The following is a 25120-nucleotide window of genomic DNA, read 5'->3' on the forward strand; positions in this document are numbered from 1 at the left end:
AAAACATATCCAACATGCAATCATTCAGTCTTTACTTGAAGACTTCTAATAAAAGGTAACCATTTTACATCCCAAAATAACTCCTTCCAAACTTAGTACTAATAATTTAGAAGGTTTTATGTGCATGTAGGGGTGTGTGTGTGTGTGTGTGTGTGTGTGTGTGTGTGTGTGTGTGTGTTCTTTACAGGCCTTTCATTTTTTTGAATCTTTGGGGTTTTTTGCTTTTTTCATGGAAACTTTTAATATGGTCAAGTACAAGAACATACTGTACATTACTGGGCAGACCAGTCATCCTGAATATGAAATATTTTGATATTTTGCTGACTAATGAGAAGAGAACTTTTGCATTAGTCTTGGAGGCTTCCTTTCAAGACAGTCATAAGTACTCTATGCTGAAGGGCATAGCAGCTTCAAAAACCCTTTCACCATCAATCATGGCTAAAATCCTATCCATTTTTATTCATTTGAATGAATTTGGGTTGAATCCCGACCTTTTCCAAGGTCCTATACTTCATTTCATTTAAAAGCACATGGTGCCCTAGATTATATTCTTTCATGATTCAGAATGCTCTGCATAGATTATGTTTTCTTAATGTCCATTCAGAAATCTTTGAATAAGTGATACCTCTTCTAAAATGACTATGACAAACAAAAGCAAAACAAACACTAGAGGAGGCTCGTCTTTGAAGCCCCCAACTCACAGAAGTTTGAATAGGCTCTAAGCTATTGTATTATTCCAAATTCAGTTTACCTTTCAATTTACTCAATTAATTTGCCAAAATGAAAAGCAGTCATCGATATTTCACAAGATACACCAGTGAGAATTGCATTAATGTGATCACATTAGTATATAGCAGGATGGAAGTCTATGGACCCAGTTCAAAGACAGAGGAATTGGATAAGAAAACATTAAAAGATTAAGGATTATATGGGGCAGCTAGGTGGCACAGTAGATAAAGCACCGGCCCTGGAGTCAGGAGTACCTGGGTTCAAATCCAGTCTCAGACACTTAATAATTACCTAGCCATTTGCCTTGAAAAAAACCTAAAAAAAAAAAAAAAAGATTAAGGATTATAAAAAGAAATGACCAAGCCAATTTTTTTCTAGCATGAATTGGACTCTAAAATGGAATGATACATTAAAGTAAAGGGAACCTGAGTAGTATGCTAATATAAAAATGTACTAAATTAGAACTGAACTCTGCAACCATATTCTCAAATTGGGAGCAAATGGCAATTTATAATTTAAAGTTCCTGTATATGGTTTTCAGCACAAAAGCAATCTCTATTTTCTTTAGTATTAAATTCAATTCAATATGTCAGAATGTCTGTTAGATACTGAGCATAGGATAATGCAGAATAGGAATTAGACCCATGATTTCATTGTTATAAGAGGAAACACACTTCATTAAAACAGATCAGCAGTTTCTCTGTAGTTTATAGTATTAATGTGTGACCAAGAGTGCTGAAAATGTTAAGTTCATTCAGGGTCACAAAGATAGTATTTCAGAAGATTTGAACCTAGATCTTCTTTGCTTGGAGATCAACTCTTTATTCACTCTAATAAAATGGCCCTCATAGTACTACAAACAAGGGGGAAAACATATTCCTTATTTTTAAAGATTTGATATTCTTTTAGGAAGCTACAATTTAAAATTGTTTATGATTATAGACTCAATAATCTCAATAATATAAAAACATCAATACTTTAAATATTTGTGATATCCTCTGTGTAGGTTCTCCTTCCACCACTGCAGATTGTGATTCAATTAGATGGTCCATCAGTCCACTTAGCCCTCTCAAACCCCATTTAAAGTCACCCTGGTTATTTTCCCAAAGTAGATATTAAATAAATATTTAATTACTAATTTACAAGGATACATCTTGATTCTATTCTGATTCTCATACAGTATTCAAGAGGACTGTTTAATAGTATTCCAAATGGTAATTAATCAACAGAGATTTACTGAGAACTATTTTTGTTATTGGTAAATTGGCTTTTGGTGAGGCATTGCATCACTTCAATGCTTTGTTATATGGATAAGGATACTCTCTCCACTGATACTGATTGCACCTGCTATATGACTTAGTTGAATCTTTAAGAAGAACTAGAGCTAGGGCTGAATAGGTGGTGCAGTGGATAAAGCAACGGCCCTGGAGTCAGGAGTACCTGGGTTCAAATCCGGTCTCAGACACTTAATAATTACCTAGCTGTGTGGCCTTGGGCAAGCCACTTAAGCCCATTTGCCTTGCAAAAAACAAACCAAAAAAAAAAACTAGAGCTAAAAATTTTATTACTCATTGACAGTTAGTGATACAAAGTTAAAGCTCAGATAGACCTGAATTCAAATCTGCCCTCAGACTCTCATTAGCTATAAAACACAGGCAAATCCTTTAACCTCTTTTGCCTTCAGTTTCCCAACTATAAAATGGGAACAATAACAACACCTACCCTCAGGGTTATTGTGAGGATCAAATGAGATATTTGTTAAAAGCACTTAATATTGTCCCTCATAGATAGGAAGTACTATATAAATGATAGATATTATTACTCATCCAGAATTTTTAAAATCACCATTCATTTTCTACAGCTGTACTTCAGTGGATGTTGAAATTTTATGTTCACTAGGATGATTCCTGTTAGCTAATTTAACTTCATTCATTAACTGTTTATAGAGATGTACTCTGATCTCCACAGAGCAATTTCACCAGGTAAATTTCTTGAAGGCAAGTTCTGTGGTTTGTTGCCTTTATTTTTATCTTCAACATGTGGTTCAGTGCCTAGCACATAATGCTTAATAAATGCTTATTAGCTGACTTATCGACATGTTGCTGATTATCTGAGAAGTAGGCAAAGAAGAGATGAATCAAGCAAAGTCTGTAAATGGCACCAGAATAGTAAGTCCAAGTGCCTGTTCTTTTGATAATGGATCAATAATGAAATCTTTGAACATGAAGGGTAGTACTTAAAATTTTTATTATTATCATTATAGAACCTAGCAAAAAGACCCAATAAATAGTTGCTATTTTAGTTCTGTTAATTGAATAAATTAAAATTAACAAGGGAGGGGCAGATAGTTGGTGTAGTGGATAAAGCACCAGTCCAGGAGTCAGGAGTACCTGGGTTCAAATCCAGTCTCAGACATTTAATAATCACCTGGCCGTGTGGCCTTGGGTAAGCCACTTAACCCCGTTTGCCTTGCAAAAACCTTAAAAAAAATTAACAAGGGGAGGGAAACCAACAGTTCTGAGGATCAGGAAATATTAAGTGTAACTCTGAAAGAAACAAGTATTTCAAAGAGCCAGAGGAGAAGGTAGTGGTACATTCTAGAAATGGCCAAAATCCTGTGCAAAGGCATGGAGATGGGAGATGGAGGGTCTTGTCTGAGGAAGAGTAAGGAGACGAAAGTTGTATAAGTCCAAAAGTTGTAAATCAAGTTATGAAAGACTTTTAATGCCAGGGGGAGTTTAGTATTTATAAACTTGAACAACGAATATGTATTCCCAGAACAGAACTCAGAGGGGGTGCCAAAAGAACCCCATGATTTTACTGTGAGGAGGAAAGACTATCAGAGTCGAATGTAAGGTTTGGGGAATGGGGAAGTATAAGATGAATTAAATAATTACTGAATGAAATAAGGAGTCCTTATTGAACCTAGGATAAGAGAAAGATGATGAAGACAAAAATGTATTAATTTAATAATTTACAGTGACAACTAAGGAAGAGTAGAAGAAGGAGTCCTTGGTGAAGTGAGGCTGAGGAGGAGCTATGAAAAAAATAGCTGGCCTAGAAGGCCAGAAAAGTTTTGAGAAGCCAAAGAGATGGAGGACAGAAAGCCAAGGAAATAAAGAGGAATGTGGTTTGGAAAGGAAATAGGCAAATAAACTAAAAGTAGATTTGAAAGTAAGGGAAGAGCTGATGGAAGAGTGAAAGAATAAATGGTCCCAGTGAATGTATGAACAAGAAAAAACTTTCATCCAGATTAAAGTTTTGTTTGATCACTGCCGAATTCACTATGGGAGATGGGGATAGATGGTCATCATGTTATAGTTCCCTCTCTTGCGCCTCATTGGGGAGACATGACTAATAGACCACTACCAAACTCTGAGCAATCCTAACTTGAAAGAATTGGTGAATGAATGATCAAAGGAAAAATCATTGTACTTATTATACATTAGGTAGTGACCTGGAGGCCTGTTTCCATACAAGATAATAGGAGAATTCATCTTGGAAAACCTAAGATGATAGAGTCCAAGGTCTTAGTCAAAGAACGAATAAGAAGAATGGGAATCCTGGCCACTGTGAAAGCAGGCTATAAAAGAAGGACCATTGCTAGAATTAATTATTGTCTGGTACAGTGATATGTTATTCTTTCCCTGGTGCTCAGAGAGAAAATGGTTTCAAAATGATATATGAATTGAGAGCAGGGTATGGATAGAGAATTCACATTATAATCAGTATTAAATTTATATAAAAAATAAGTGTAATTGGGTTCAAACCACCTCTTTCCAATGAAATTATTAAGTACAAAAAAAAATACCCAGGTCAACTCCAAACCATGCTGCCTCCACTCCAGTCCTTATTCCCATCAGAATATTGACCTCTAGCCCTGAAACCACTCACTTAAGGTTGATGTGTGAGCTTTCACCTAATTTTGCCCAGATATAAGCTTATTCTTTTCTCTGTTGACATGTACAAACTATGCTGCTTCAGGTAGATACTTCCCCCTACCACCCCTTCTCTCTTGTTACCCTTTTGTATGATCTAAATCCATTGGAATGTTAGCTTCTGAGATCAGAAGCTATTTTTTCTTATGTTTTTATATCACTATGTATCTATCTATCTATCTATCTATCTATCTATCTATTTCTGGATATTTTGTTTTCAGTATTTTTTCCCTCAATGTAAATTATAGGCTATTTGGTCTTGAAATGGTATTTACAATCATCTAATCCAAACTGCTTATTTTAAAGGTGAAGAAATTAAGATCCAGAGTGGATAAGTGCCTAAGATATATTTAATTCATGTCAATGACAGAGGTAGGCCTTACTCTTTCAAAAAGTCTCCATTATTTTCCATTTTCACAGTAAACCTATGCCTTTGACTTTTATCATCAAATAATCATTGTACCAAAACAGTAAATCCCAAGCCATTCACCAAATTCCTCCTGTTTTATTGAGAACATCCATGGTGATTTTCCACGTAACTTTTGAAACTGAAATGAGCTACCTCTCTCAGTATAGAGTTTTCATAGAACATCAAAGATATAAGGGAGCAGTCACTGACCAAACTACAGATTGTTTTCAGATGACTAAGTAAATCTTTAACAATCAATTTTCTGTGAATCAGAGGTCATTTAATCAGAACCCCCACCTCTATGAGAATACTTTTTAACTGGACTATAACTGAATGAACAGATGCTTCTGTTTGATTTTTTTATTTAGTATTTCCAAACATTCTTTATTTCAAATAAAATATTAAAAATATACTTGGCACAAACTTGAGAATTTTGAATTAATGATTAGGAACCAGGTTAATTTCTACCACTAAACATGGCTTCTATTCACATTGCTTCTGTCATGATTGAGAATCCTAAGAATACAGCGTAACAGAAAAAGGAATGATGAAACAAAATTGTAATAGGCAATAACATAGAAATTAGTTAGAAGAAAAGCTCAAACTTGGTATTTCAGAAGCTATAAACCCATGAGGAATACAAATAGATTAAATAAGGAATTAAATTGAGGTATAGAAAATGAATCAGAGAATAATAATTCATGAGGCAAGAAAATCAATGAAGAGAACAAAAGAAAACAGAAAAAGAAGAAAAAGTATCAAATATAAAAAATTATAGGGAAGGAGAAAAAGGGGAATTTTGAACAAATTACTTAAGTGAGAGCAAGAAAGAAAAAAAAGAGACAAGATAAATAAACAACTAAAGGAAAGCAGCATGAAATTGCCTGGTAGGTGAGATCAGAAAGAGAGCCTGTAAAAAAAGCGATGCATCAAAAGTAGTTTAAGCAAAACTAATCACAAACACACATAAGAGGAAGGGGACACATTTAATTAAATCATAATTAATGTATACTGATTCAAAAATATTTTTAAAATCTGGCAAAAACTATATTCACTTTATACAAAAGAAATTCATTCTTTGTGATCAAGTTGATACATATTAGAAATACAAATATAATTCAATATAATTAATCACATTAAATCTTTCAAAATGGCAGGATTATATAAACAGATACAAAAAAGCCTTTGATAGTAAAATGTTCTTTTATACTTTTTAAAAAACTTTACATATTGGAAGCATAGATGATTATTTTTCTTAATGATAAAAAGTATGCATATAAACTAAAAAGTTAGTATATTCAAAATGGAAATATTAGTTTTTTTCCATATTTGAAAGAGTAAAGCAAGAGTATCCCCTTTCCTATTATTTGGCATAGTTCTAAAAATGCTAGCAACAAAAAGAAAAAAAGAAAAAAAGGCATAGAAAGAGGTAAAGAAACAAAACTATTTCCTATTTGCTGATGAAATGATGGTTTATTTAGAAAGTAAAGAAAGTTGCAGCCGACAAAATAAACTCACAAAAATCAATAGTATTTCTATTTAGCAATACAAAAATCTTGATCAATAAGAGAAAAGGCCTATTCATAATGACAACATAGGCATATAATAGGAATTGTTCATTCAAAGCACTTGGTACTTGAATAGATAATTTTACTAAATGCTTAGTTTAGCACAGGATAGTCTCAGTAGTATGGGGAAGAACAGTTCCTAGAACATCACCCCAGTTTCTAGGATAACATTCAAGTCATTATCCAAGGCAAGCAGCTCCTGTGGAGAAAGGACCAGCCATACTATTACCACACACAGAGTTGGGAAACCAGCCTAAGCAAAATAGCATTTTTTTACATCTTTCTTGTTTCCAGATTATACATGAGGTTCTCTGGAAGGAATTTAGGGGAAGGAGAGAGCAGAAAATAGTGATACAAAAGTGATAAGAAAACAATAGCTATAAATAAAAAACAAACAAAAAAGAACTTTTTTTTAATCTGACCTCCAAGCTAATTCTAAATATATATCTGTCCATCTTCACCAAAAAAATCATGTTACTTTATCAAAAGCATTGCTAAAATCTAGGCAAACTTTATGCATAGCATCCTTCTCACCTACTAGCTTAACTATTCTTTTGCAAAAGAAAATGAGGTTAGTATGAAATGACCTGTTCCATCTCCTATTGCCCCATCTACCTAATTAATCTCCAACCTTTGGAGAGATGAGGATTAGAGAAACAGGGTTTCCCATTTGGCCATCTGATCATGAGCTTTTCCATCTTGTCCTGCATTTGTCTCTATGTGATCTCCATCATCCCGTGGGAAAAAGAACTTCACTTTACACTCAGGGATGATCACCTGTTAATAGACTACACATTGTAGTGATTCTGAATTCCTATCAGTCATCAACCAAACATGATTTTTTGATTCCCTTTTTCCTAATCCCTTATTCTCAACCTCTCATCTTAAAGTCCTAATGGCATACTACCTCCCCTTTCACTATGCCCTCTGCAATGCCTTTTCCCTAGACAAACTTCCCTTCATCCTAAAACTTTTCCTCTTTCACTCCTTACATATTCTTAGCAATCATTGAGGTCTGACTCCCTTCTGATGACACAGCTTTCCTGGCTATTATCTCCAGTACTGATTTCACCTTTACTTTATTCCAACTCACTGGTGGAGGTGGGGAGCTAGAATACTCCTCACTCCCCATTGGCATTTCTGTTCTCCCCTTGACTGCATCATTAAGCAACCTCTCCTCTTTTCAGGTCTGTGCTATTCATATCTACTACTCAATAAAAATCCTGGTAGCCATGGGTTTTATACCAAACACCAGAGTTCTTTAAAAAAGATTAAGTGATAGGATTTGGAATTGGTAAACATAGAGATGATTCATTTGTGGATAAAAGCAAAGTTAATGTACCACCTCCATGTTAATGAAATCTAAAACTTCCCTAACCATATTCTATTGACCTTCATCTCTCACTCTGCCATCCCTTACAAAATATTCCTCTTCATCCACGTTGTGACTTCCAATACATGACCGTTCAATTTGCTTCCCTGTACTAGCCATTCTCTCCTATTTTCCCTGTTTAGACCTCTTGATGAACCATATCAACTCTAGAATGCCCTCTTTTCTTGATTCCTATTCACCTGATATTGTTGCTTGCACTCTGCCAAGCCTCAACCTTTCTTTGATTCATATCATCTGCCTCCTTTATTATGTACTGCCAAATTTATAGAAAATCATGTAACTATTATAATTGGGACTACTACAAGTTTTTGTTATGCAACCTCAACTGGGCTCTCACAGCTATTGGGCAATCCTTCTATACCTCCCTTATCAGCACACTATCTCACTCTTTACAGCAATTCTTTCACACCTTTTCAGCCCTCCCCTAGTCTCCCATTGCTACCCTTCCCCCCCCCCCCCCCCCGCACTCTAGGTTGAGAAATTTTCCTCGTGTTTGACCAAAATAAATTGAAGTCTTTAGCTATGAGTTCCCTCTTCTCTTTGTCTTCTCATACAACTTAGATGTCATCTAACATCTGAGAGTCTGCCCTACCCACTATCATGTATCCTTTAGTCCAATGACACTGACCTCTGGACTCTTACACAACAAACAAGATGCCTCTTCTGTCAGCTCTGGACATTTTTCTCTGGCCATCCCTCATGCTTGGATTGTTCTCTCTCCTCATCTCCGCCTCCTAATTTCTCTGCAAGTTCCAACTAAATTTTCATCTTCCACATGAAATATTTCCCAACCCCTCTTAATTGTAGTGCCTTTCCATTTTGAAACATTTTCCATTTATATTTCTTTATTTTGTTTGCTTATTAAGTCCTCTATTAAAGTGTGATCTCCTTGAGAGCATGATTTGTCTTTTACCTCTCTTTGTATCCTCAGCACTTAGCCCAGAGTATACCACATAATAGGTTCATAATAAATGCTTTTTGGACTACTAACACTGATATATTTGAAATCTACTTTTCCAAAATATAAAATGTCTTTGAGAATATGCCAAGATTTCTTCTTCTCTATCAATAATTATAGGAGGGTGTAGTGATTCCCTGGGTTCATTGCTAACCAAGTTCCTGGTTACCAGTGGCCAAGTATACATTCAAGTCAGGTCTTCTGATTTTAAATGCAGTTCTTTTTTTCTGCTCTGCCATGCTAAGTCACATTGCTTATTAGTGGAAGAGCAAGAATTATAATCTGAGCATCCTGACTGTACATTTAGTATGCTTTCCTCTAATTCCTGATGCCTTCAGCATCAAGGGGGCATGAAAAAACAACTGGTTAGAGGAGCAATTATACTTTGTCTGTGTTTTATGTGATACTAGCTACTGCAATGAAGGAAAAACTTCCAAGCCATCTTTTTCAGAGGATTAAGGACAACATAACTATCCCAGAGGTTTACATCATGCACCTTTTCCCACCTGGTGACACCATTCCATCTTAGGGTTCATGTTATCCATAGATTCTAAGTTGAAAGATTTTAGAAATCATTATTAAGAATCATCATCATATCCAATCCAATCCCATCTAATCCTTTCATTTCTTCGATTAAAAAACTGAGTCTTGGAGACATGAAATATGAAAGAAAGGATGGAGGAGAGGGGTTGTAAGTGATAGAAGAGAGGAAATATCATGGGAAAGGGTAGTTAGATGCAACACTTTTTGAGGAGGGACAAGGTGAGAGAGAGAGAGAATAGAATAAATGGGAGTGGGGAGGAATAGAATGGAGGGAAATACAGTTAGCAATAGCGACTATGGGGAAAATATTGAAGCACTTCTCTGAGGAACTTATGATAAAGAATGAGATTCATCTCAGAGAAAGAGGTGATGGTATCTGAACAGAAACTAAAGTAAATTATTTTCTTTATTTTTCCACTTTATTTTTCTTGAAGTTTCTCTGTCTTTGTGGGGGAAGGGGGAATTATGATTACTTTCACAACAAGAATATTGTAGTAATGTGAAAATAAATAAATACATAAATAAATGAGAACTGAGGCTCAGAACTGATTATAAAATAATAGAATTAGAGAATTAGAATTAGGAATTTAGAACTATTTTAAGAATGAAGAAAACACTGAAATCCAGAGAGGTTAAATGATTTTCTTAGGACCACACAAATAATTTGAAGAGCTGTGAACTGAACCTAGGTCATCTAACTTGAAAAGCTGTGCTCTTTCTGCTATAGCATGATGCTACCATGCATAAGAATGCATAATGATGGTTCCCAGCATTGGTTTGCTATGCTATCCATGGGGGAGGAAAGGGTAGTTCACATTTTAAAACTACTATTGAAATAGATTGAAATAGATTTCATCAACATATTCAGCCATCAGTGAGGCACCCATCCTTTCATAGATCCTACCCATCATACTATTTTTTAAAGAGAAGCCTTTCCCTCTTTAAGAGAACTAAGTTCTTTAATGGCTGATACATCTTTATTATCACCAGAGAATCAATTTTAATGATGAAGATTGAGAGGATGCTGCCTCTTGCCTTATTTCACTTGAGGATGCACCCAAAATTTTCATTTTGTTACATTATTCAGTATTAGAGACAGAGACAAAGCAAGAAACCAGGTCACCATAGGGCAAAGATCAACAGAGTGAAAAAGTTAAATCCCTGGTTTTCTTGTTCCAGGTGTTCACTTCTATGTTGATTCAGAAAGACTGTTGCTTTTGTTTTAAAAAAAAATCCATACCAAGGTCAAAGGAAAGGAATTGAAATGCAATAAAGTGAAACAAAATCTTAGAGCATTTTAGAAGTTGTGAGCTCTTAACAGATATACAATGATGACTGAAATAAAATTAGTGTCCAAAATATATATGCTATTGTGCCACTATCACTTCCAGTCATAGATTTAATGACCAAGATGATGTATTTGTCCTCTCTCCCTCCCCAAGTGAGCATGTTGCCCCCTTCAATGAAGCACAATTCCCCCTCCCCCATTTCTATTGATCTTGAGAGCCCCTCTGTATTCTCATACCAGCTTCTTCAGTCACTCTTTTTCTCATGAAAAAAATAAAAGGACAGAATATAGTCCTAATGAGAGGAAGGACTAGGTGAAATACATAATAAGTGGAGAAGGCTTTGATAGTATGATGGTATTTAGGGATGAAGAAATCTTACAGGTACTCAACCCCATCACCTCAAAAAAAATAAAAAGGTTTAAAGATGAACTAATCCAATTCCCTCATTTTACAGATGAGAAAACAGAGGCCTAGAAGGGTAAAATAAATTTGCCTAAGGTCAATGATAAGAATCACAGTAGGACTCTAATCCAGCTTTCCAAACTCTAAATTCAGTTTTCTTTATATTTCACCATCATATTACCTCTTCATTCACCTTCTGAATTTAACAAATCTCTTCTAGTTTCTACTAGCTGCATCTTTTCTTTTTGGAGATATTCAGATCTTGAGACAGAAAACAGTAGAGATTAGACTTTAGATACATCAACCAATATAAAGCACTAAGCCAAGGACTGAGCATGTCCAGAATCGTGAATGGATGAGAGAGTTTGCCCAGTCTTCTTGAGGCTGAAATATGTCTGTCTTTTCCTATTGCTTGAAATGTAGGGAGGGGTGGGGGTGGGATGTCTAACTCTGCTTTCAGTAGGTGAACATTAAGCAGCAGGAGGATATGCTGACTAAAATTTTAATGTACCAAAAAGAGTCCTAGAATGAGAATCAGTAGGTGTGAATTCTAGTTCTTAATTTACTATTATATAAAATTGGGGAAGTATTTCCTTCTCATTGTGCTGTTTCATCATCCAGTAGAATGTAAGCTACTTGAGGGAAGTGATCATTTCATTTTTATTTTTATAGCTCAATGCTTATACCATAGCATTTGCTCAACAATTGTCTGCAAATGATTTATTAATTGCTATAAAATAGGATAATTATAAAATAATTGTAATAATGAAAAACCTATTCTACCCATTCAGTAGATATTTCAAAGAAATTAAATTAGATAACAGATATGAATATGCTTTGAAAAGGAAAAAGCTAAATGCAAAGGCATATTTTCTACACACACACATACACACATACACACACACACACACACACACACACATATATATATATATATATATATATATATATATATATAAAGCAGACCTATAATTTTAGCAATAAAGGAAACTTTCAGTAAATAATTTCCTATATCAGTAAACATGGTATTTTCCCTATGATTTATAGTCATAAAGAATGGCCTGGCACAAGGTTAAATAACTTATTCAAGATCAAACCCCCCAGTATGTATCAGAGATGAGATTTGAAGTCAGGGCTTCTTGACTCCAAAGCCAAGACTTAATCCATTTCTCACATGCACTGCTTTTCAAAAGTCTAATAGATACAGTAAATATGTAGTAAATTAATGCAATACATGAAGTAGTTATAAGAAGAAGAAAAATAAATCATTACAGAAAATGAATTAAAAATATTTCCTGCTTCACTGAGGTGAACTGAGTATCTTATACATGCTTTCATCCCAAAGATAAGAAAAATTCAATCTAGAATTAGTCTTCCAAATTTTTATAGATCAAAGTAAATGTCCACTGTCTTTATATATAAAGAACTCTATTATGGCTCTCCTTGAGAGTCTTTAGTTATCCCAGCAAATCAGTACAAAAATCTTTGTTTCCCACTTGGACTAGAACAGTCCAAAGGCTTGATTTTGTTATATGTGCACAGAATCAATCAGAAGTTTGATTTTTATGGAGATGGAAGTACCATAGATCAATTTTTTAAAGTTGTGTTAAAACTTTTATTTAAGAAAAAAAAGTCTTACACTTCACAGTGATTCCTCCCTCACCAGCAACAGAATGCTATAATAAAAAAAAAGTACAGCTAAATGAAGTAAACCAGTATCACATTAGGAATTTTTTTGATTCTTAGGAGGAGAGAGGTATGTTTCTTAGGTAATTTCATTGATCAGGGTTCTGACATCTATTTTTGTCTTCTTTTGTATTATTATAGTCATTGTGTAAATTTCTCTTTTGACTCAGTTACTTCTGTCCATATCAGTTCCTAAAAAATTTCCCAGATTTCTCTGTATCACAGTTCTCTCTAATAGGGACGGAGAGGAGTCAAAGTCCACTCTCCCAAAGAAGGAGGAATGACGTAGGCATTCATTATTTTTGAGATTTTGAGTTTTTGTTCATTTCCCTGGTTAAGGAAATATCACACAGTTTGGAAGATGTGAAAAGATTTAGAGAGGCCTGAGGCAAAATAAGTTTTGGAAAGAGAATAAAAAGAGAAGGAGGAAACTTTCCCCTTCTTCCCCACCCCAAAATTTTTGGAAGTAGGTTATTAACAGCAATGCCAATAGCAGTGGCTAAAGTACAATTCCTCTCTCAGGTCCAAGACAAAAAGAAAGAAAGAAGTGTGTGTGTGTGTGTGTGTGTGTGTGTGTGTGTGTGTGTGTGTGTGTGTGTACAAACTGTCCTTTATCATTATATTATTGGACCTCTGCATAACATGAAATGTGGTGAAACTGAATAATCTTTATCCACTTCCCCTTTCCCTCTGCTTCTTCTGGCTATGAATGCATTGTGTGAGGAAGGTTGAACTGAAACAGCTCAAAGGAAATGTGACACGTAGGTTTAGAGTACTCACCCCAGGTGCTCACAGAGCTATTGGTACCCAATCTGTGGTAGAGCATTCCGAGCTCATATTGGTCTGATCAGCCACAGTTGGACACACTGTACTTTGTCTCAAACATAGTGATGTCATTTTGATCTTCTTTGATACCAAAGGACAAGGAACCAACCAATGACTAACACCAATTTCTGAACTCTATTCCTTATGCTGTTATGTTATTATCTTCATCATCGTTGTTGTTGTTGTTGCTGTTTTACTTCTCATAAAATACTGAAGTCAATCTTTACTTTTGGTTCGGTCTGGTAATTTTAGCCACACAGGAAAAACTGACCAAGAAATTATCTTTCTGACACAGGAAGATCTGAGAACTCCAATTCCTGACCTGTTCTTAAATCTTAATTCTTTGTATTCATTATTCCTAATAATACAATCATATTCCAAGATATTCTTTTTACCATAATTTATTGTCATTCCCCAAAGGGAACCCTGCTGTTGCCAGTTTTATAAAACCATGAAAGTAGTATTGTATACATATAATATGCATATAACCTTATATGTATGCATATATAGCTATATCTATATATCTATGAGAACTTTCTACCTTTGAGTTCCTTGGAATAGAAATAACATTAAGATTTGCAAATCAAATAATATACACCCTTTAGTGACTTTTCTAATATAGTTCCAAGTACTTTTATAGAACAATTGTACCAGTTCATAAATCCATTAACAGTTCATTGGTGTGACTGACTTTCTACATCCTCTTTTTTTAATCTTTTTACCATTCTTAATCTTCCAAACTGTGATTCTTTAGTGGATTTCTACTATTTGATTAGTAAAGCTTAAACAGTTTACCTGGTATTCAAATACCCTCCACTATCTAGCCTCTTAAAATCTTTTCAGTTTTATTCATGTTGTTTTTCATAATTTTATTAATATTAGTATATTTGTCATATTCTTTAGTAGATGGAAAATCAACTAATGGTCGTTTATCTAATGTTACCTACAAGTGTTCCCTACCCTGGTTTTCAACCATTCTTTAAATGTTAGACCACTTCTAATGTCAAAAAAAATTCACAGCATCTCCAACTATCTAATTGTAGTTGACTAAGAAAATATCTGGCAATAAAAAGCTACTATATATCCAGCAATGCTTTTCTAAAAATCTGTATTTTATTCTTTGCAACCATATATACATACATTTGAAAAATAGTAGTACAAATACATCTAAAGTATTCTGTTCAGAATACTTTAGATTCAGATTGAGACTACAAAATGTATGCTTATTCACTGCAATGAATCCGACTTCACATTTTGTTGGAGTTAAGTACAGAGTGATAAATGTTTGGTGTATCTGTGGATTTGCAGTACACTCACAATAACTCTGGCTCTCAAAAGCCCAAGGGTTTTGAAACAATACACTAAACGAGGAAGGAGGTTGGACTAGAAAGAGCCTTTCTACTTCTAAATTCTAATTTTGTCTCTTTGTATTATTAGCATAAAGACTATATTCCTACTATTTGAAAAATAAAACGTAGATTATTCAAATCTGAGACACTATTAAAAAAACAGACCATGGTAAAACACAAATCCCTATGACACTGTTAGAGATCACCTTCCTAGATGATATCCAACCATTAATGACTGACTTCTAAAGCCACTAACTATTACTATGGTCTAAGCCAAAAGTATCTAAACTTTTTTTTATTATGTACTGAAACCAAATATAAAAATTTCAACGCTCATGTCCAATATGTGTATGGTTACTTATCTTTACAATATGTATGTGCAATAATAGCTAATATTTATATAGCAAAGTTTGTAGAGTGCTTTGGATAAATTGCTTCATTTGAGCTTCACAAGCCTATGAGGTAGATCATTATTAGCAACTAGATAGTACCATAGATAGAGGGCAATATTTTGAGTAGAAAGATCTGATCTTTAATCTTATTTTGGATACTTGCTAACTATGTTACTTTCAGGAAGTCAATTCATTTCTCTGTGCCTCAATTTCCTCTTCTGCAAAATGGGAATAATAATGGCACCTACTTCATAGCATTATTATGAGAATCACATCAGTTAATGTTTTTAAAGCACTTTGTAAATTTTAAAACATGTTAAATATTAGCTGTCATAATTATTATTCCCATTTTTCACAAGAGGAAACTGAGGCTGACTAACTAACTTGTTTAAGATCATACATTTAGGATCTTAAATAGAATTTTACAATCATATTTATAATTAGACACATTAAAAAACTTAAACAAAAATAGTACTTTTAAAAGAATGAGATAAAGATGAAATTATATTTAATCCTAGAGTTAATGAGTTTATTTAGTAAAAAATTGAAATGATCAGATCTGCATTTTAGAAAAATTACTTTGGCAGCTGAAAAACTGAAAGTTTGGAAAGGAGAGAGATTCAAGGAGACTAATTAGATTATTGTAATAGTTTAGGTGAAAAGTGATGAGAGTAGAAGTAGGATGTTAGGATAGAAATGGGGAAGTTTTTTTAACTGATTGGATGTGTTGTGAAGGAGAGTGATGAAACAATAATATCAAACTGTGAAAATGAGTGTATGGAAAACAGATGGTAGCTTCAATAGTAAAAGAAATTATGAAGGTGTGTGGGTTTGGGGAGAAAGACAGTGAATGCATGTAATGTAATGTAATATAAGGATAATACATGATGCATATCCCAACTCATCCAAATCTGTTCTTACTCGATGACACTCAAAGGGCACTTTGGAAAAGTGTGAAAGGAAAAAGTTCACGAGTCAATTTGCTCTCTCAATCAACATTGAGATTTTTCTATTGCTTCCAGCATAGCTACTGCTTCGGATGCCTGAATGTTGGATGGGTTATAACAGCCCTAAGAGACTAATACCAGTTCAGAAGTGGGGAAGATGGAAAATTCCATAGATCAGGAAGGGACTGGAGTGGGGAATGTTGAAGAATTAGTTTAAGTGGAATAAGATTAGAGATAAGTACCACTTTGACTATATAGAGAAGAGAAGATTCAACGATTTTCCATTTGGTTTAATACATAACCTTTTGAGTCAAGACCATGATCCCTTTGAAGTCAAGTCACATTCCCTACTTTGGAGACACTGGAATAATCCATTGACCTACAAGAATATCATAGAAGAATTTACCATAATTTTTCTAAAAGATCTAAATTATATCCCTAAAATTTCCCTGATTTGCTAATCTAGTAGATCTTGGAGAAAGGAACTTAGGTAGGTCAGAAATATCCAGTTTTTAATGAAGACTTGCTGACTCTGAGTTATCTCTGATTCTTTTATAAAGATATAAATTAAACTTTCAAGAATAATTTTACCATTACTTTTTTTTTATTTTAGTCACCAAAGGTTGTGAGCTTACCTGTACTAGCCACCCATCCCAAAGTGAGACTGCATCTAAAGGTATATATATATATATATATATATATATATATATATATATATGTATATATATATGTATATATATATACATATATATATATATATATATATATATATATATGTCCTCAGACTGCTACTATTCTCCTAAAACAACTTGAGATGAGAGAGAAAGGAGAAATATATGAGCATAGGCTTCTGTAACACAATAGCTTATATTTCTGTGTTATACTTTTAAAAGATATTTTGCATACTATCTCTTAATCTTCACAAGAACCTACTTAAGTATGTATTTTGTAGTCCATTTTAAAGGTGACAACACTAAGATCTAGAGAGATTAAGTGATTTACATTGACAGCTAATGACTAAGGTAGAATTATTCTGATACCTAATATAAAATTACTTATCTAGAGATACTGGGGGCTTCTTTTCCATCAGTATTCATTTTATTTTTTTATCCCCCAACAGGTTACCAAGATGCTGGCAGTAGTTGTGATTCTCTTTGCCCTTTTATGGATGCCCTACAGAACCCTGGTTGTGGTCAATTCATTCTTATCCAGCCCTTTCCAAGAAAATTGGTTTTTGCTGTTCTGTAGAATCTGCATTTACCTCAACAGTGCTATCAACCCAGTGATTTATAACCTCATGTCCCAGAAATTCCGGGCCGCCTTCAGGAAGCTCTGCAACTGCAAAAAGAAGGCTTCTGAGAAACCAGTCAACTACAGTGTTGCCCTGAACTACAGTGTCATCAAGGAGTCTGACCACTTCAATACAGAGCTTGAAGACATCACAGTCACAGATGCTTATCTGGCCACTTCAAAAGTGTCCTTTGATGAGACATGTCTGTCTTCTGAGGTAACATTTAGCTGAACTTGAGTCATTATATGAAACATGATGGACCACAAAGTAGAGGAGCTATTGAACCATTATGAAAGGAGCGAAAAAAAATTGCCTATGTAATTGATATGTGAAGTGAACCAGGGAGAGATTTTCCCAGGTTCTTTAGACTCCTTGACTTTGTCATCCATTTTTTGTCCAGGAAAGAATTTCAGATTTATTTATGTAGAGTTATCATGCAGAAAAATGAAGCTGATCAAAGAAATACTTAGATTATTATAAATCAGAAAAACCACCTCTTTTGAGTTCTGGCTATCATTTTACTCAATTTAGAAGTTCTGATTTGGGATTATTCTCCCCACTCCTCCAAAAGGCAACATTATGCATTCATATGGTTTTAATGCTTAAAGTATTTTACTGAAGATTCATTTAAAATATTAATTAAAAACCCAAGTTTCCTTAATAGTCTTAATATACATTTAGAACAGTAAGATTTCTGCTTGTTAGTGGATTGTTATTAAACTTTAATATGAAATGAGCCTCAACTGTTTCCAAAATTGTAAGTTTAATTATAATCATATTTTGAAGCTAAAGCCAGCTTTTTTTCAACTATTTAAGCTTTGCATAAATAATGATTGAATAGAATGCAAGAAATATTTTCATTAAAAATATTTTCAGATATCCTTAGGTATAAACTACTAAGTCATGTCAAAAAATCACTTGAAAGTCTAAATCACTTTTAAAAACTTAGCTCACTTCCAAATTCTGTCAAAATTCAGATTCCAAATATGGACTATCCACAGAACAGTACATAGTTTGAATTCAAAATCATTTTCAGTAGTCTTTCTGTCTAATTTTCTTTCCATTATTCTTATGTTCAGCTTTTTTCTAGAAAAGATATTTTGTTAAACATGAACTTTGAAGAAACTGTATAATTTCTGTAACCTTTATTCTTCTCAGAATTTAAGCAGACTTTAATATCATTAGCAGAGCAGTTCAATATATGACTTATTTCTGTCCTTCCCATGAATCATTAAGCATATTTAAGTGTGATTATGCCCAGAATATTTTGTTATAACTCTGCCTTGTATGCTTTCAAATATGTCAGTTCCTTTTTCAACCATTCAGTAAAGATCATACATTTGTGCTCACTAAATGGCCATCAGCTAGATCCTCCCAATACAGAAGCTATTTGTGAGTAAATCAAGCACCCAGCAAGGCAGCCTCAAATTATTGACAAACTTAAAAGATACCAAACTCTTGAAGTACCCCATAATCTGATATTTGTTCACTCCAGCCTGCATTTCTGGGCCCCAAGTTAATTCTAGAATTTCAATCTCTCTTCCATATTATCAATTTAAATCTATGTACTACTTCTGACTTTAAATCCTTCATACAGACTAACCTCTGGAAGTTCTTTCCAGTACTTACTTTTGTGATTAAAAAGGGAAAGAAACAAAAGGCAGAATGACATCAGAATCTTCATTAGATCCTTCACCAGATTCTTGACGTTGCAGGTTACAGTGAAATAATCATTATTGCCTTTGGAATAATAGAAACTATGTTCAAATTCTTGGATTTTTTAATCTTGGATAAATCATCTCACCCCTCTAGACCTCAATTTCCTTACCTTTAAAATAAGACATTTTGACTTGATGGTCTCTAAGGCTCTTTCTAACCACTTAGCTCTTTGATTGATTTTAAAATAGGCTATTCTGTTTTCACAGAAAAAGTAAAATTGTAGGAATGAAATCAAATGAAAACAGTACAGTGGAAAAATTACTATACTCAAGAACAGTAGATACCTGCTTTTAAATTTTATCCCCAGTACTTTTGTCAGTTTTGTGGTTGTGGAGGGTTTAGCTAATCTCTATAAGTCTCAGTTACTTCATTGTAAAATGGAAGTAATAGCTGCTATCCCTAATCTCATAGGAATATTATCAGTTTCAAATGAAATAATGAGTGGCCAATAACTTAAGGTTAAAGAACTATGGAAATATCACCCTTTTATTAAATTGGTGTTCAGGACTTTTAGTGCAAACTTCTAATACCTTACAACAAAATCAGCTTAAAAAATATTCTTTTCTTAGCAAAATGATTCTCAAAAGTAACAAATGAACGGATATATATATTTTCACTGTACATTTAGAAAATATTTCTTATTTCATTCTCTTCAATCTAATTTATGAGTTCAGTTCTAGTCATTTTTAACTTTTCCCAAAGGTTGTTAGTTAATAACCTCTCAGCTCTGGACTAAAAAGGATAATTCAGAAGAACAGGGCTCAGAGCATTTCAACTCTAAAGCAAATGTCATTACAAAATTAAATGTTCCCAAACAATGCCCTACAGACATGGTACTTAGCCAAGAGTCACGATATATTTTAAATATTTGTCATTTCACCACGCCAAATTCTTAAAGATGTCTGTAAAAAAAATAGAAGCCGAATCTATGGTCAGAGGGCCAATGCCATTGATTGCTAATGTTATAACACTATTTTTAAAGCCCTCCCTTACTCAAATGCCTTGTACTTTTTGTTCCTTTTTGTTTTCAGGTGTCACTGGGTATGTGCTATCTTATGTTTGAACTTGAATTAGGAGATAATTTAGGCAAAACATAAAGAAAGCTGTTTGACATACTACCTTGTACACATTTCTGAAACATATTATCTCACATTTTTCCCACTCCCCATCAAAAGAAAGAAAAAACTTTTCAATCCTTAGAATGAATGCAAAATAGTCAAATTTTAATTTAACTAGAGTACAAAATAATGGTCATTTCAATAAGATATCAAATAATCCAGGAGAGAAATATGTGTGTGTTTGGATTTATACACACACACACACACACACACACACACACACACACACACACATATATATATGTATATATGTGTAGATATATATGCATATATATGTATATGTATATGTATCAGTCAAAATCATTTTGAATGACTCCTCGTAGTCACCCTCAAAAATATTGCTTGAAAATTTTTTCCTTTTAATCAGATTGTATTAGCATTTTATAGACATTGCTATTTTTGAAATTGGTACCTTTAAAATTGATTCATTAGTCTAAAAAATTTATTCTTTCCCATATCAAAGCCTCAAATCAGGAACTTAGCACAGAATCATAACTCTTGAGCCACAAAGTGTATAGTTTAATCCTCTCACTTGATAAGAAAATAGAGGTTCTGAGAAGGAAAAATGATTTGCTCAAAGTCAAAAATGTAATAAAATCCAGTGCTGTTTTTTTTTGGATCTTTTTTACATCTTATGTAATACAGAACCAGACTTCAGTCAATCCTTAGAAGAGGACAGTTTAATACAAATTTTAGCTTTATCATGTACTTAATTAGATCAGAAGGTATGAGTAAAGAAGATATGGTCCTTTCCAATTTTATGATCATGGACAAATCATTTTATGCCTTTGCAGTTTTGTTGACTCATCCATAAATGTTAACAGTTAGCACTACCTATTATCTTAGTTTTTTAAACATTTATAACATTTTGTAAAATCTAGAACACTTTGTAAAAGTACATTCCTATGTATATAAAAAATATAGACCTAGACCCTGAAGCAAATTTTCATTAGTGCTTTCCTGTTTCTTTGGTAGATACAAAACATCTCACCAAAAAAATATTAAGTATCTCATCACCTGAGAAAGATTCTTCCAGTTATTTCATTTCACTCTCCGAAGTGGAGAAGGAAACATTTGAATGATTCCCAATATAAAAGTCCTTAATTATATATTAAAATGTCATTTTAGTACCTGTAAATACTCCATTTTATCTTTGCCTGCATAATAAATATATTTATTATATGTAAATAAACAATTATAGCTTTCAAGCAATCTTTTTTCAATTATATTAATTTTCATACTGAGATAAAAAGCATAGAAATTATTTGATTACTATAAACTAATCAAAAATTATGAACTCACTTCTGGTTGTATTAAAGTTATCTCTTATAAGTATACTAAAGCAGATAATACTTGTTCCTGAGTTCAAAGAATTAAAGTTGAAGGGTCTCAGGTATCATTAAAATGCTTCTTGATTAATGGAACTATTGTGAATACCTTTTATTTGGGCCCAATTTTCCTGAATACATGAGTTAAACTCTGAGATTAATGCTGTAAGGGATGCAAAGAAGATCACAAAAAATAAATTTAGACCTGGAAGGAACTAGAGAATCCATACCTGAGAGTGAGAGTTTAAATGACTTTTCAGTGTCAAAAAAGCAAGTAAATATTGAAAACAAGATTTGAACTAAGGTCTGCCTAACCCCACATCTATCTCTCTAGCTACTGTGCCACCTGGGAACCTTAGAGATCATGTAGGAGAACTACCTTATTTTACTGACTGAAAAACTAAGACCCACTTAAGTTTATCATTTCAGCAAGATCAAGCAGATACTGAGTAGCAGACTCAGGTTTAGAAAAAGTCTAAGCCTTCAAATACATACCTTGTATACCTCTAATAGGTTTTAGATATTCTTGATTTTCTCCCTGAGGCCTATAACCTCTCTTTGAGAGAACATTTATCATTAGAGTTTGTTAGTTTTTTCTGAGGTTGACCCTGTGACCTTTTAATTTTTGTTTTTAAAAATTTTTTTCTTCCACTCTCTAGTTTTCATAAATTGAGTTAAGTTACTTATATATCCCTGAAAATGTAACATTTGGTACTTCTTAGTCTGGCTATGACTTAAGAATTGTGTTGTATGTTAACAATTATGAATAATAACTATATAACCTCTTTGGCAACATTGCTAGGCTTCTCTTAATATATTGTAGCAATTTATGTGTCAATTATTCCATTGACATATGAGTAGATATTATTCACTGATTGTTTTACCTTATACAAGATAAGATGGAAAGGGCCTTGGCCCCATTGTATTATTTATAATTTGCTCCCAGTATAATCGCTAATAATTCCTTAGGAAATTTCATGTGCCTACATGGAGTATTAGAGAACATCATTGTTCCTGAAGCTGTTGGCTCTTGGGTTGGGCTAGCCTAACCTGATGTGGAATATAGCCTATTTAGCTATTTCCATGATATGTGAAAGAATTATGTATTTATTAAGAATTGTATATAACATTGCATTGTCTATTTGTTTCTTGGAGAAAATACTCATATATTTGACTCGATTCAGATTTTTATATTCATATCTGGCAAAAGAAAATGCAGAGATCTGGAAATTTCACACTGTTAGAAATGCACCCCATTGGAACCAGGATCTGAATCCTTCATGTTTTCAAGGGGAAGCTCTACTGTGAGATTAATTAATGTTTTCAATTGTTATCCTGGGACTTCAAATAAAAACATTGTTCTGGTGTTGTCTGGTGAGATTAGATTTAAAAAATTGACTTACGTAGATTCTCTGTAGGCCATCAAGGTCATGTTGTACTAAGAAGCACTTGTCTTTGCTCAGGCAACATTAAAATACTTCACAATAAATGGAACTTGTGAATATTTTTGTTTGGGCTCAATTTGCCTATAAACATGAGTTAAACTCTGAGATCACTTGGTGGAATGGAATAGTCAGGGCACAAGAGGCACTTAACAGATGAGGTATCACTTTGTACTTGAACTGAAATATCCATTCCTTAAATATAGGCACTGTCATATTTTTGTCATTGTATCTCTAGTGCCTGACATATAGTAGGTGCTTAATAAGTGCTTCGTGATTCATTGAAAGATTGGAAGGATTTAGATTTGCAAAAGGCAAAGGGAAAAACATTCTAGTCAATGAAGAAAACAAAAATAAAAGCATGAAGATAGGAAAAGATTTTTAGAATGAATACACAGTACATGGCAAAAAAAGACTCACCTAGATCTTTACACATAGTAAGTATTCATGAAGTGCTTCTTTAATTGAATTGAATTATAATGACATGAAAGGTTGAGAATTGATGAGCTTCATCCTTTGTGAGAATAACAATTTCATAATTGGAAGAAAAGAAAACTTAGGAGTGTAGATAAATATATGCTTACTTGAGAAAATCTTCACACATACAGAAAAATATGAAACACATGTATTTGTCTATATAATCCTAAATCAACTGTGATTACTTTCCAAATGTTGTGAATTCTATTTATTCTTAATATTAAATGTTATGCTGTTTATTCTAGATAAGGCATGATACTGAAAGTAATTTTAGGTTTTATTTTTCAAAGGGGAAAATATATCATCACTACATAATATTGTCTATATATGCATGATATATATTATAAATTTACATATAAATGTTTGTATGTGTATTTTTGCAATGTCCTTAATTAACTGAATCTATTCAAATACATAATAAGACAGAATAGATTCAGAGAGGCTCATGACTCTGGAATCCCCATTATATGAACTTTAAAGTTGAGCCTTGAAAATTCCTAAATGTCTAGAAGATTTGCATGGATTGCACCACATTAGTTATAGTCTCTTTTTTTCTTTGCATGTTACTTATGATCTAGCTTGGGGACTCGAGATAATCCTCTGATTACCTTTTTCCTGCTTTAGAAGATATGTGCTAAAGAAAAAATAATCCAAGTCTCCATATGGCAATAGTCTTTCAGAAATCAGAATGTTATATACTCTCTGTGATGTCTCTGATTTAATGCTTGTATGATAAGTAATAAAGTATCAAAATGAAAGTCAAAGCTATGCAACTTGCATTCTTTTTCTACAACATAACTTTCCCAATAAAACTTGCCCATGATAAGCAAGATAATAGAAATTTATTTGGAAGCGGGTAGGGGAATGGTAAATGTGATATCAAAATTATACCAATGTTATTTTACAGCATTACTAAATATGACATCAAACCTAGAACACTAGAGAAATTTAAAAACTCCATTTTTGTTCTGAATGTACAGATTATGGGTATTTAATATTAATGATAATAATCTATTAATCTATGCATATATCTTTGTCACCTTAAGGTTTGAAGACATTTTACACATGTCAATCCATTTTATCCTTAAAATAACCCTGAGCTAACTAACTGCCTTAACCTGGATTCTTGATTTAAAAAAATATTTTGATAATTAAATTCAATCTAACTGATTTCCTAGATAGGTGGCACAGTGGCTAGAGCATTGGATGTAGAGTCAGGAAGATCTGAATTCAAATCCAGCCTTAAATATTTATTAGTTGTTTTACTCTGGGCAAATCATAACTTCTACCTTCTTAGTTTTCTCATCTTTAAATTAG

At 33.3% G+C, this 25120-nt stretch overlaps 1 protein-coding gene across 1 annotated transcript in view; it reads left to right on the top strand.

Annotated features, from left to right (window-relative positions):
• Positions 1-17975, top strand: part of TRHR (thyrotropin releasing hormone receptor) — a 37379-nt gene extending 19404 nt beyond the window's left edge. Inside the window, exon 2 of the mRNA XM_074207723.1 lies at positions 17549-17975. Coding sequence (XP_074063824.1) covers positions 17549-17950 — 402 coding nt within the window. The 3' untranslated portion in view covers positions 17951-17975. The remainder of the gene's footprint in view (positions 1-17548) is intronic.
• The last annotated feature ends 7145 nt before the right edge of the window (positions 17976-25120 follow it).

Source organism: Macrotis lagotis, chromosome X (assembly GCF_037893015.1).
Source record: "Macrotis lagotis isolate mMagLag1 chromosome X, bilby.v1.9.chrom.fasta, whole genome shotgun sequence".
In the NCBI taxonomy this organism is placed as follows: Eukaryota; Metazoa; Chordata; class Mammalia; order Peramelemorphia; family Peramelidae; genus Macrotis; species Macrotis lagotis.